The sequence below is a fragment of the Peromyscus leucopus genome, chromosome 8b, assembly GCF_004664715.2.
Source record: "Peromyscus leucopus breed LL Stock chromosome 8b, UCI_PerLeu_2.1, whole genome shotgun sequence".
NCBI classification, from domain to species: Eukaryota; Metazoa; Chordata; class Mammalia; order Rodentia; family Cricetidae; genus Peromyscus; species Peromyscus leucopus.
In genome coordinates, this window is record NC_051086.1 from 22,290,768 (window position 1) to 22,302,873 (window position 12,106).

General features: G+C 40.7%; 1 protein-coding gene across 30 annotated transcripts in view; it reads left to right on the plus strand.

Annotated features, from left to right (window-relative positions):
• Positions 1-12,106, plus strand: part of Rbfox1 (RNA binding fox-1 homolog 1) — a 1,601,479-nt gene that overhangs the window by 1,389,541 nt on the left and 199,832 nt on the right. The window contains exon 1 of one of the 30 annotated variants that reach the window (XM_028872928.2): positions 316-397. The exons of the other annotated variants lie outside the window; for them this stretch is intronic. Within the exon in view, the coding sequence (XP_028728761.1) occupies positions 332-397 (66 nt within the window). The 5' untranslated portion in view covers positions 316-331. Of the gene's footprint in view, positions 1-315; positions 398-12,106 lie in introns of those variants that run through there. 30 annotated transcript variants of the gene reach the window in all.

Consider the following 12,106-nt stretch of genomic DNA (forward strand, 5'->3'; position numbering starts at 1 on the left):
AGTATGGGAGGATGGTCCCTGGCCCCAAATGTGTTTGCCTAGCAAAGGGAGAAGTTGTAACAGTTAGGCTCTTGCTAACAGGGGAGATGCTCTACTTCTTGAGGTTAGAACCCACAGCAAGGAAGGAATTTTCCTCCCTGGGTATTTGCTAATGCTCCTAGATGTGCTGGTGAGCCCCTGTCTGCCCACCTCTATGCAAATGAGTCCTCCCACAAGCTGAGGATGTGCTGTCCTCAAAATCTAAGCGCCATGTGCAGGAGATGGGCGCAGCTGCTGCTGCACAAGCAAGATCTGAAAAGGGGATAGCGTTTGCCTGCGGTGAGTGATCTCCATGATTGATTACAGTTTGAAAAAAGACCTTCGCCTGGGCATGAGATCTGACAACGTGATCACCACTGTAAGTTGGCTTTCTCAGGTCATGAACCTGGGGCCTCAGCCTGGAACAGTGTGGGAGGAGAGGGAAGCCACCCCTGTATCAAGAGGTGCTGGTGCTGCCATTATGAACACCTTTCCTGAGTTGGCAGAACTGAATCCTTCCAACTTGACAGGGCTCTGGTCATTCCTGTAGCAGGGCACATTTACTTATCCTCTTTGGTGTCTGTCAGAATGGGCTTGTCAGACTATTTGGGGACCCTGCTAGAAGTTCTGAGAGATGCAATAAAATGAGGCAATGCTGAGGACACCAACTCAGAGCACTGCCTTTGAGTTCTGGTGGATTTCACACTGTATCCCAGCCCAGCCTTGCTAAAGATGAGAACCTTGACAGTTATTTATCTTCCATTATCTTCCTTTCTCTCATCTGTGAAAGGAGGGCAATAGTGTGTGTCTCATGAAAATAAAAGTCTATTAGATAAATGCTCAGCATGGTGTCTTACACCTAATAAACCCTTAGTACATGGTAGGCTGGCTTCTGTGTCATTAACATCCAGACCCTCCTACAATGACAATGTTGTCATATACCTATGTACCTACACAGCAATGGTCTCGTTGATGCAGTAGATATTCGAGCATGTTTGTTGTCTTGCAGGATGGGGAATATCACTGCTTTAAAAATCAGATTTTAATGGGTGTAAAGGCACATGAAAACAGTTTCTGGCCATGTAGGTGAATGTCTATAATAAAGAGCAAGGCCTGAAAATAAAGGTGATTTTCATCCTGAGAAAGTCTGTTTTGACTGAATTAGAGTGGAGACTGTCAGGGAATTTTGGGAATTAAGTCATTATTATGTGCTAGGATGTTCCTATTAGGGGCTAGAATGCAGTGTAGTAGTTAAATAGTTGCTTAGTATGAACAAAGCCCTGAGTTCAATCCCCAGCACTGACTGTCAAAAGTAAATAAAGAGAGGATGAAAATACCTAGTAGGTTTATGATAGGCAGATAAATAGATAGGCAGACAGAGAAGTAGATGACAGAGATGAAAGACAGACTGATTTACATATACAGAGGTGATAGATATATGATAGGTAGATAGAATGATAGATGCAGAAGTGACAGATGACAGAGATAGACAGATACTGCTTAAATATAATAAAATCCACCCAATTAAGCATGCACCTTAAATTTAGATAAGTGTATACAATCTTACAATCATCTCTGTAGAGCTTTTATCCTCAGAAGTTTGCTTATCCTCATATTTAGTCTGCTCCATCCCCATCCCAAGTCCCAGACCACCACAGATCTGCCTTCTGTCCATTTTGAATTTCTTGTCAATAGCATCTTCCTGGGAAACTTTTCTTTTTTGACACCTTTCACATAGTTCACTGTTTCTCAAGTCCATCCATGCCTTTGTGTATGTCTGTGAAGGGAGTGCAGCTCAGTCTGTGTGTGTATTCACAAGTTAGTGCCATTTCTGTTTAGTTGGGGTGGGGAGTGCATGTTGTGAATGCTGTAGGTTTGAGCAAGTCTGTGTGGACACTTTGCTTTGTGTTCATGAGTAAATCACTTAAAGTAGAATTGATGTGTGGTATATTATCTCAAATTTAACATTCTAAGATTCTGTTTTCAAATGTGGAAATACGGTTATGTTTTGAGTGCGTCTGCTGTTATTGGCAATAATATTTTGAGATGGGCTCCTAACATAGCCTTGCCTGGCCTAGAACTCACTACGTAGCCCACACTCTTCTTTTACTTGTAGTCATACTCCTGCCTCTGCTTGATTTCTGGGATTTCAGACAGATATCACCATATCCTACAGGCTGTATTATTTTTAATTTCCCCCAGTATGTACCTTTCATAGCTCCCAAATGCCCTTCTGTGTCTGTCCTGCATTGAGACTTTCTGGCCCCTGTAATGTTCACCTTTGGATTCAAGTGAATGGTGATGCTGTCAGCATTAGGCTAGTGAAGAAGTGCTCTGTCCCAGCATATATGTCCTAACTTACTCAAAACTATTAAAGATTGTGAACTATTCTCTGGATTTCTGTGATGCTATTAATCTATCATTATTTTAACAACAGAGGTATATGCAAAGTCAGAGCCACTTGTGTATTGAAGTGTTTCCACCTGGTGTGACCACTTGGGGAGGTAAACAGAGGATGAAGTGTTCACTGGGCAACGAGAAAGTTTGTTTTATTACTTCAATGACAGGTTTCATCTATGGATGCACCTGCATACACAGAGGCACACCTGTGTATCATTGCCCCCTTGTTGTGCTGGATGTCAGCCTCCATGGGTGATTCTCTGTTGCTTCACCTGTCCACACACTAAACTGCTGCATGCACACTGCTGGAAAATAGTGTACCATTGTCTGCATTTTGCTTCATGCTTTCTTTTTCTTCCTGCAGGATTACAAATGGATTAACATGCTTAGTAGGAGGTTTATATAGTAGTAGGGTGCCCAACAACTTTTTCTGAAGGACTTTAGTAGATTTCCCTCAAATCCAACTGGATTCTGTAACCTCCTATTTGTGATTTTTATTAGTTTCAAAAAATAGCAGATGAGGTGGTGAATGAATGGAGGATGTGGCCTTTCTCCTGGGTGTAAGCACTCTTAACCCCCAGACAAGAGCTTCATACAAAAGCCATATAAGGGGTACCACCTCAGGGTTATATGAAGACATTTTAAATAGATGACCATCCTATGTGAACCTATGTGAATCTCTATGATACCCATTTAGCATTATCTGAAAAAATATGCATGTGTACATATATATATATATATATATATATATAAATGTTTCCTCCAATTCCATCATATCAGTATGTTAAATTCCTTGCTTATATGTACCTGTTATTAATAATTATTCTTCTGGATATTCAAAGGCTAAGTATTACCCTGTGGGACAAATTTGTCCCACCATCTATTCTTTCAAATATTTCAAAGTTGTATTGGCACACAACAATATCCGTTAATTTACAAATTGTTCACAGATACTTTCTTATTGCAACCACAGAGCAGAATACAGCAACAGAAATGCATAGTTTCAAAATTATAAGGTGTATCCTATCTGGAGTGTGTGTATGTGTGTGTGTGTGTGTGTGTGTGTGTGTGTGTGTGTGTGTGTGTGCATGTATGTGTGTGTGCGTGTGTGCGTGTGTGCATGTGCATGTGTGCATGTGTGTATGTTTTATGCATGTAGTACATGTATGTATATATAGCCACACATGCTGTCACACATTTGTACAAATATACATGTACCAACATGGAAGCCAGAGGTTAATGCCTGGTGTTTTCTTCATTTGCTGTCCTCCTGTTTTCTTAAGGCAAGGTACCTCACTGAACTTAGAACTTGCTGATTTGAATAGTTTAGCTACCCAGTTTTCCTAGGAACACTATCTCTGACCCCCTGGTGCTGGGATTGCTGGTGGCTACCTACATGCCTAGTTGTTTTTATGTTGGTTCTTAGGATCTAGATGCTCAGTGTTAGGCTTTATCCACAAAGCCATCCCCTCAGTCTCCATTTGGCTCTTTATATAGACATCCAATTCCCTTTCTAAGGTAGCATGTGGAGTGTTCACAATGTTACTGCATGTCTGTGGATCATGGTATGTCTCTCTTTTGTATACATGTTTACACTGGTCTCACTCCCTCGGTATGGACGGGGCACTTCATTCTCCTGAGTACCATACCATATAATTTGGGCTTAATAATAGCATCTCCACACAAGAACAGGATCTGAGAAAATACAGGTGGAGGGTGTGGTATACCCAACATACAGTTCACAGAAAATGACCCTTTTGGCTGATGTCTACCCTGAAATATCAGCCATATTACTATTGGGATTGCCTACTATTACATAGCCCAGTTACTATTGGATAAGATATACAAGAGTCAGTGTCCAGCATCTAAACCCTAGGCCTCCTCTTCAGCCTAGTGTTCACATCTCTTTGTTCTGTCTCCTTGCTGCTCTATAGGTATTTCAAACACACAGTCCTTTTCAAGGCATTGCTTTGGATGTGTGCTTCTCCACCTGAAGTTATCTCTTCTATGATATCCATACAGCTTCCTCCTTCCTGACCACTTTTCCTCATTCACAAGCCTTTGTCACTGTCCAGTGCCATGCTCTTGTCCCTCTCACATTCATAGGTCACTATATTTTAGATCAATGTGTTTATACGTCATTTTCCTGTCTCCTATGTTAGAGGCACACCCTAAGGCATTCAGCCTGGAGTGACATTTGTCGATGAAGTAGTCTCTGAAAAAAGACTTTTTCCATTGCTTCTGGTATCTCACCCACCATCTCTGTCTTTCCTACCCATATTCCCGTGCACAAAGACAAACAGAATCCACTACCATTTCGCCACTTACCTGTATGTGCAGATCCATAGCCAGAACAAACTGTGGGCGATTTGCTACAAATGTGTGCTTTCAACCAGTTCAACACAGACAGAATATCCTGAACAATGAATGGTGTGCAGCTTGTCCAAGTGCTTCACAACTAACCACAAAGAGAACCCAGGAGCCTCTTTGCTAAGGACCAGAATAGCTCTACTGGAGAAGTCCTATGTCGACAAAATCTTTGGCTCTCTGGCAGCCATTTAACAATCCTTGTCAATACCAGGGAAAGGCAAATCTTTATTAGCAACGTCCTACAGTTTCTGTTCAGGCATTTCCACCCTTGAAATGGATTTATTTTTTCCAAGGCCCCCTTTCTAATTAACTCAGGAGCCTAGATTTCAAAGAGTCAACCTTGTGAATGGAGAGGGCACTCTGCAGAAGTGAGCACTGGAGGTGATGTTTAATTAAAGAGATGCTATTAGAAGGAAGAGATCTGAGCAGGTTGTAGTGCTAATCCTTCTGGCTGGCTCCTGTATCCCTGCATGATGGTGATTGATGAGCTGGTCCCCCTCACATCTTCATCGGCAGCATGCATGAGTCCCCTCAGGCAGGAGGGGCTCCAGCTCTCAGTGCAGGCACTTGCCTTGATTGAGTTTCAGGGGCTGGTAAAAGGCACTGATATATAAGAGTTCTATCTCTCTCTGCTGCTTCCTTCCCTTCCTTTCTCTTCCTTAGTGGGAAGCCAGCTGAGTGGGTCAATAGATAGATGGGTGGATGGATGGATGGATAGATGGATAGATAGATCGATCGATTGATAGATAGATAGATGATTGATATGTAGATACACAGCTGATATATATATATATATACATATATACATAGATATATAGATTGATGATAGGGGGTATAGGGATACATATATGATATATGTATGGATGAAGAGGATAGAAAGAAAATGAAATAGAAAAATATAGATAGGAAGGATTATGGGTAGATAGAGAAAAATTCATAGTGTCTGTATATAGTTGTATTCATCTATTCATATTTATAGCCATTCATCCACCAACCTATCACTCCTTACATGTATGTATGCATTTCTCTGTGTGTCTACAAGCATCTGTCTAGCCACCTCTTTATAAACAATTCCATGAATCCGTAAATCTATCTTTATCCTTCCATGTCTATGTTTTTCTTTGTGTGTAGTTTTCCCACTCTGCCCATCTTACTATATACTATACTGCTTATCTTACTATTTGCTCTTCTATGTATCATGGGCTTATCATTTGAGTCAGTGTGAGGAAGCCTCTAGCAAGCATCATTGGTTTTTGATTTTTATTTTCTGTGTTGTGTAAGTGATCAAGAGGTCATTGGTTAAGCATACATGAATTAAAGGAACAGCCCGAGGTACCTTTTCACAATTATTTAGTAATTATGAAATTTATTAATATCATAGTGCGTGCTGGTTTCTAATGTTAAGCATGCTTAATCCTGTGTATTAAAAGTAGTAGCCTCTGCCAGTTTCCCATTTGGAAATGAAAGAAGTAAGTTTTAGAATTGTGGGGGCTTGTGAGGTGGGTCCACATATAAGAACATGTTATGTTCTTACAGACGACCTGAATTCTGTTCCCAGCACCCATATTAGGCTGCTCACAGGTACCTGACATCTTGTCTGCAATCACCTGCATTCACACATGTCCATACCTTCCCATGTATGTGCACATATTAAAAATAAAATCAATCTTAAAAAATAATTGTTCATATTGTTCATAATACACAATGTGACACAGTGAGGTAAGGCCTTATTTCTGTGTTTAACAGTGCATGCATAGTGCCTTTACAGGATAAAATTAGTCATCCCAGGTCAGAATTGCAGCGGTGTAGTTATAGGGATCATGCTACACATCTGTCTTTCTCCACAGTGTTTCTTTCAAGTGGATGAGAAGACAGGTTTGTGTCTCCCAGAGTTTCCCCCTTTCTTCTTTCCCTTTAATTCTGTGTCCCATTTTCCTTGAGTGAGCATTTTCACCATGTGGCCAAGGGGCTGGCTTTTGATTCCAGGAGACTGCAGAACTTCCATCCATCTTCTGAGCCAAAATAAATTGGCAGAAATGTCTGATATGACTTTCCCTCCTTCTTCAAGGCAGATGCTTTTCTCATTATGGAGACAAGAATGACACTTTGTCTCAGCAAGCCCTCAGACACTTATAATACCTGTGTAGTTTCTGGTCTTGATGCTGCTAGCTCGGGGAGGTGTGAGGAGACTTGGGCTCTGCTGAGCTCCATCTTATGAGATTATGTTTTCAGAATCTGTGATCCGACCCTCCTCATATGGATCATCTGCAATGCTAATTTCAGAGGTTATGGCTCACATCCTGGAGCCTACCAGGCTGCCTTCCTAACTGATGGGGTTGGGTCTGACGTGAAACAGTAAGCCACAGTTCTCCATTTCCCTGTTCTAGATGAATAAGAATTAAACTGCACTAAACTATAACTTTTTCAACTCCCATTAACTTGGCTTGGGTAAGGAAACTCTTCTCGGAGAAGACAGTAGGCAAATACCATCCATCCTAGTCCACCAAACTCTAATTGGAGGTGGGAACTTAGTACATGCTAGTTTGCCTCAAATAGTCCATCTTTTCATGACTTTTATGAAACAAACTTCCCATGTTGCAGAAAAGAGGAATGTGGATAAATATCCAATTCCACTTTCCTGCAGAAATAGCTCCTTCTTCATCTCAGATCTTTGTTCTGACAATAGTTATGTCTTTACTATCATGAGAACCCCATACAACCTTAGATCATATCTATGCCTCATTTCCTTGTGGACTAAAGGAAAAAAAAGTCTCTTGATCATGGCACTGCACCCTTGGAAGACTCATAAAGCTATTGTTCTAGAGACCCATCAACTAGTAATTCTGTGGGCACAAAGGAACAGATCATTGTCACTTGACTCCCTAGTTGCCAGACCCTGAAATAATGGCAGCAGGCTAATTGTGCTATGACATCCAAATCATGAGTTCTTTTCTCTGAAGCCAGGTCCTGAACCACTGATCAAGCTGTGCTAGGTTGTCTGGTGATGCTTTTGGCTGTCTGGTAGTGTGCCACTCTTCATTCTTAGGTCTTACCCATGCCAGCACTCCCAGTCTATTTAATTGACCCTCACACCTTCACTTCGGTTTTGCTACAATCTGTAATCTTGATCTTGATTTATTGTCTTGCTAATGGAAACACCTTCGTTTTTTATTTAAGAGTCAGTCTGCTTAAGGGTTTCCCCCCATCGTAAGCAAATGCATCTTAGAGAGCTAGACCAGACACATATATGGTGCTAGCCAAACTAAGTATGTGGCTTCTCTGATTTCAGAATTCCCTTGAGAAATTAAATTAATGTTTTTAAATTTAGTGTGCAGTCATGGCCAGGCTTTTATGGATGGTGGGTTTTGCTGCCTCCCTCCTCCTCTTGCTCCTCCTCTAACCCTCCCCCATTGTTTTATGCTAAATTAACATATCTGTCTTAGTTTGGCCTTATATTGTTGTGATAAAACACCATGGCTAGAGCCTGTTGTCGAGGAAAGGGTTTATTTGGCTTACACTTCCCTAGCACTGTTCATCACTGAAGGAAGTCAGGGCAGGAACTCAAACAGGGCAGGAACCTGGAGGCAGGAGCTGATATGGAAGCCATGGAGGGATGCTGCTTACTGGCTTACTTCCCCTGGCTTGCTCAGCCTGCTTTCTTATAGAACCCAGGACCACCAGCCCATGGATTGTACCATCAACAATGGGCTGGGCCTTCCCCTATCAATCACTAATGAAAAAAAAAATGACCTAAAGGCTTGCCTATAGCCCAGTCTTATGGAGGTTTTCTCATTTGAGGCCCCAGCCTCTCTGATGACTACAGCATGTGCCAAGTTGACATAAAATTAACAAGTGTCTGGCTTTTAATTCTCAATATATAATATAACACTGGGACATGTGGTCTACCAAGGCTTCTCTCTTCTGATGCATACATATACAACAAATGATACACACTAACAGTCCTTATAGTACTGTATTTGTTTCCAAACAACTTAAAAATAACAAATTGAACATTGTTTCTTCTTACTTTACAAAAATTTTAGTGAGAATTTGAAGTTTTTAACAATTCCTTGCTTTTCTGACTGAATTTCCACATTTTGTTAATTTTGATCCCACCACTTCAGTGTGTCTCTTCTTTGTCATTTTGAATATTGATTAATAAGGCCTCTGTTATTATAGGATAAGAACCTTTGTCATTTTTCTGCAGCTGGACCTTGTGTTCCACACTTGATATCATGAATCCAGCTCAACACTCAGCATTAAACTTACCATGTCAAAAGGTGAAAAAGCTCTATAATAAACTGACTGCTTTGTATGGTTTTGACTGTATTCTGAATTTGTCATTCCAAACGTGATCTAAGCAGGCATAAAACTCAGTTCAAATTCATCTACTAGACCGAATATAGCAAAAGTTCCAGCAGAATGCAGATTAACAACTGAAGAGAGGCATGTAAGCGGAAGGCTTTGTGTTTCTGTCCATGGTGCTGAACACATCCCTGGGTATCCAAGTCAACTTCTCTGCCTTTGTCAACCTAACAAAGCGATTATACTTAAATGACTATGTGACAAGGGATCAGGTGTTTCTCTATAATCATCCTCTAGTCTCATTTCCTGGGACTATAGATGCTTTTGGTGACATGATGGGAGCTGACTGTCATCTACCAGGGAACTGTTTTGTTGGATAGGACAGATTTTAGCTACACGTAGCTATTTACATAGATTAAAAGTAAATGAAATTAAAATGCCACTGCATAGCTATATTATGCATCTTTTAGACACTCAAAGGCTACACATGGCAAATAGTGGCTACATCAGAAATCACAGATCTGCATTGTCTCCATTATCTCAGAATGCTTCACACTCTGTGCGTCCTCGGGGTGGTATTAGGATTTGTGAATGATCTCCATTAGAGCTGCATCTTCATCACTAGAATCAGTGAGTGCTACTGTATATGTCAAAAGGGATCTCATGGATATCATTAAGATACAGATATCAAAATGGAAAGATTTTCTTGCATTATCTGGTTGGGCTCCATATAATCAAGGCAGTCCTCACAGAGAGGAGCTAGGGTGCCAACTGGACTGAGAGTGGAAGACAAAGTACCAATGAAAACAGAGATAGGCTTTTTTTGTTTTGAAATTGCAGAAAGAGGCTAAAGTAAGGTTTTAGAGGGCTGGTAGCAAGCAACAAAATGGAAATATCCCAGAGAGCCTACAGGGAAACAAAAACCCATTCCCAGTGACACCTTGAGTACATGCCATTGAAACAGGTTTTGGATATCTGATGTTCATAATTACAGCAGAGAGAGTTGGGTAGCTTCTTCTGTGGGTAAAGAGATTGCTATGCAAATGTGAAGACATGATTTCAGGTCTCCATCACTCACATAAAAGGCTGTGTGCAAAGGCACACAGCTGTAACAGCAACACCACACTTGCAAAGGCCAAAGGTGGTATGTTGGGTATTTTATTTCCACCTTATTTTTTGAGACGGATCTGTAATTGAACTTGGGGCTTACTAAATAGGCTAATTAGGCTCCAAGAATCCTCCTCTACCAACCTCCCCAGTGCTTGGGAGTATAGGAGAGAGTAGCAGCAGTCCAAAGCCATCTTTAGTTACATAATGAGTTCAAGGGTAGTCTGAGGTCCATGAAACCCTGCCTCAAAAAACAAACAAATGAAAGAAAAACTGAAGTTGAATGAGAACCAAGGTTCATCCTAATAGGTGCAGTGCAGGGTTATTTCTGCCCTTCTCGCCCTTGGAGGCTGGTAGTTTGTTTCCTAAGCTCAGTGTGACATCGTGGGTGTGATGACTCAAACTTAGTCTCTACTCCCTCATCTTGCTCCTTTCTACCCTGGCTGAATTTTGATGAATTTTTTTTGCATAGTGTACACTATCATCCCAGTTATTTCCTAATTTAAGTAATAACAACAATGAAAGTAAGGACACCATGATTACTGGACACACACACACATTTACCAAATGCTTGATTTATTTTAAGCAGTGGTGAGGAATTCATGAGCATTACATAATTTGTTTTATGAATGACCCAACAAAACATGTGTGGTTAGTAACCCCATTTCCAGTGAGATCAGCTGAAGCATCAGGCAGTTGTACCACTTACATTGTGCATTTCACTCAGCGGGATTCCAGATTCAAGCAATAGACTTTCTATTCTTCAGAAAATTTTCATTCTAGAACTCAGGAGAAATATCATTCTTCCTTCCCACTTCATTTTAGGAACTCTATTATCTTTTCTTTTACACCTTGCCCTTTCAAGGAACAATTTACTGGAAAATCAGAAGAATCTCTTTAAAATAGTTCATGTAAATTGGCTTTGACTTTTTTTATAAGGTACTAGGCATGGAACCCATGGTATTGTACATGCTAAGTTAATGCTCTGCTATTGGGCTACATTCCCTGTCTTTAGATTATTAGTTAGGGTCTCCATACAGAGGGAAGGCCAATATGACTATCCCAGAAATCTTCAGCAGCAGATATAATGGAAATATGCCTGGCTGGGTTCATGTTCTAGATCCAGTGTGTACTAATGGCATGCCAGTGAATGAATCACCCCTCTCTTATGAGCCTCAATCTCCTCAACTTTTAAATGGGGTGGTGATCTCCACCTTTGAGTTCCTAAGAGCATTCAATGGGATGAAAAGGTAAAGTCATTTTTGGGACACAGGATGACCACTGTTGTCAGAACATCCATTTTTCTATTTCCTGCCTATACTATGCATTTAAGGGCTGGTTTATATTAGCTTGACAGTTTACCCTTGAATAGATTTAAGTCTCAACAGTCAAACTTTTAATAACAATCTGTATTTTTTAAAAAAATCTACATCTTTAGTGATCTCATGAGAAAAGATTATAAACTGGGCAAGGTAACAGACTCTTGTCATCACAAATACCAAAGAGATCGAAACAGGAGGCTAGCTTGAACCTTGAGCAACACAGCAAGACTCTATTTTTAAAAAGAAAACTTCAAGGCCGGGCGGTGGTGGCGCACGCCTTTAATCCCAGCACTCGGGAGGCAGATGCAAGCGGATCTCTGTGAGTTCGAGGCCAGCCTGGTCTCCAAAGCAAGTTTCAGGAAAGGCGCAAAGCTACACAGAGAAACCCTGTCTCGAAAAAACCAAGAAAAAAAAAGAAAAAGAAAACTTCAAAATATAAAACAGTTTCATGATTTACTCCAAATTATTTTTTGCTTTAGAGCAGAAAATCCTAGGATCCCTGTTGAAATAATTTCAAACTCAGAGTATCCTGCATCACACACAGAGAAGATGAGGAAGATAGCATTCTAACCCACTGGTACCAA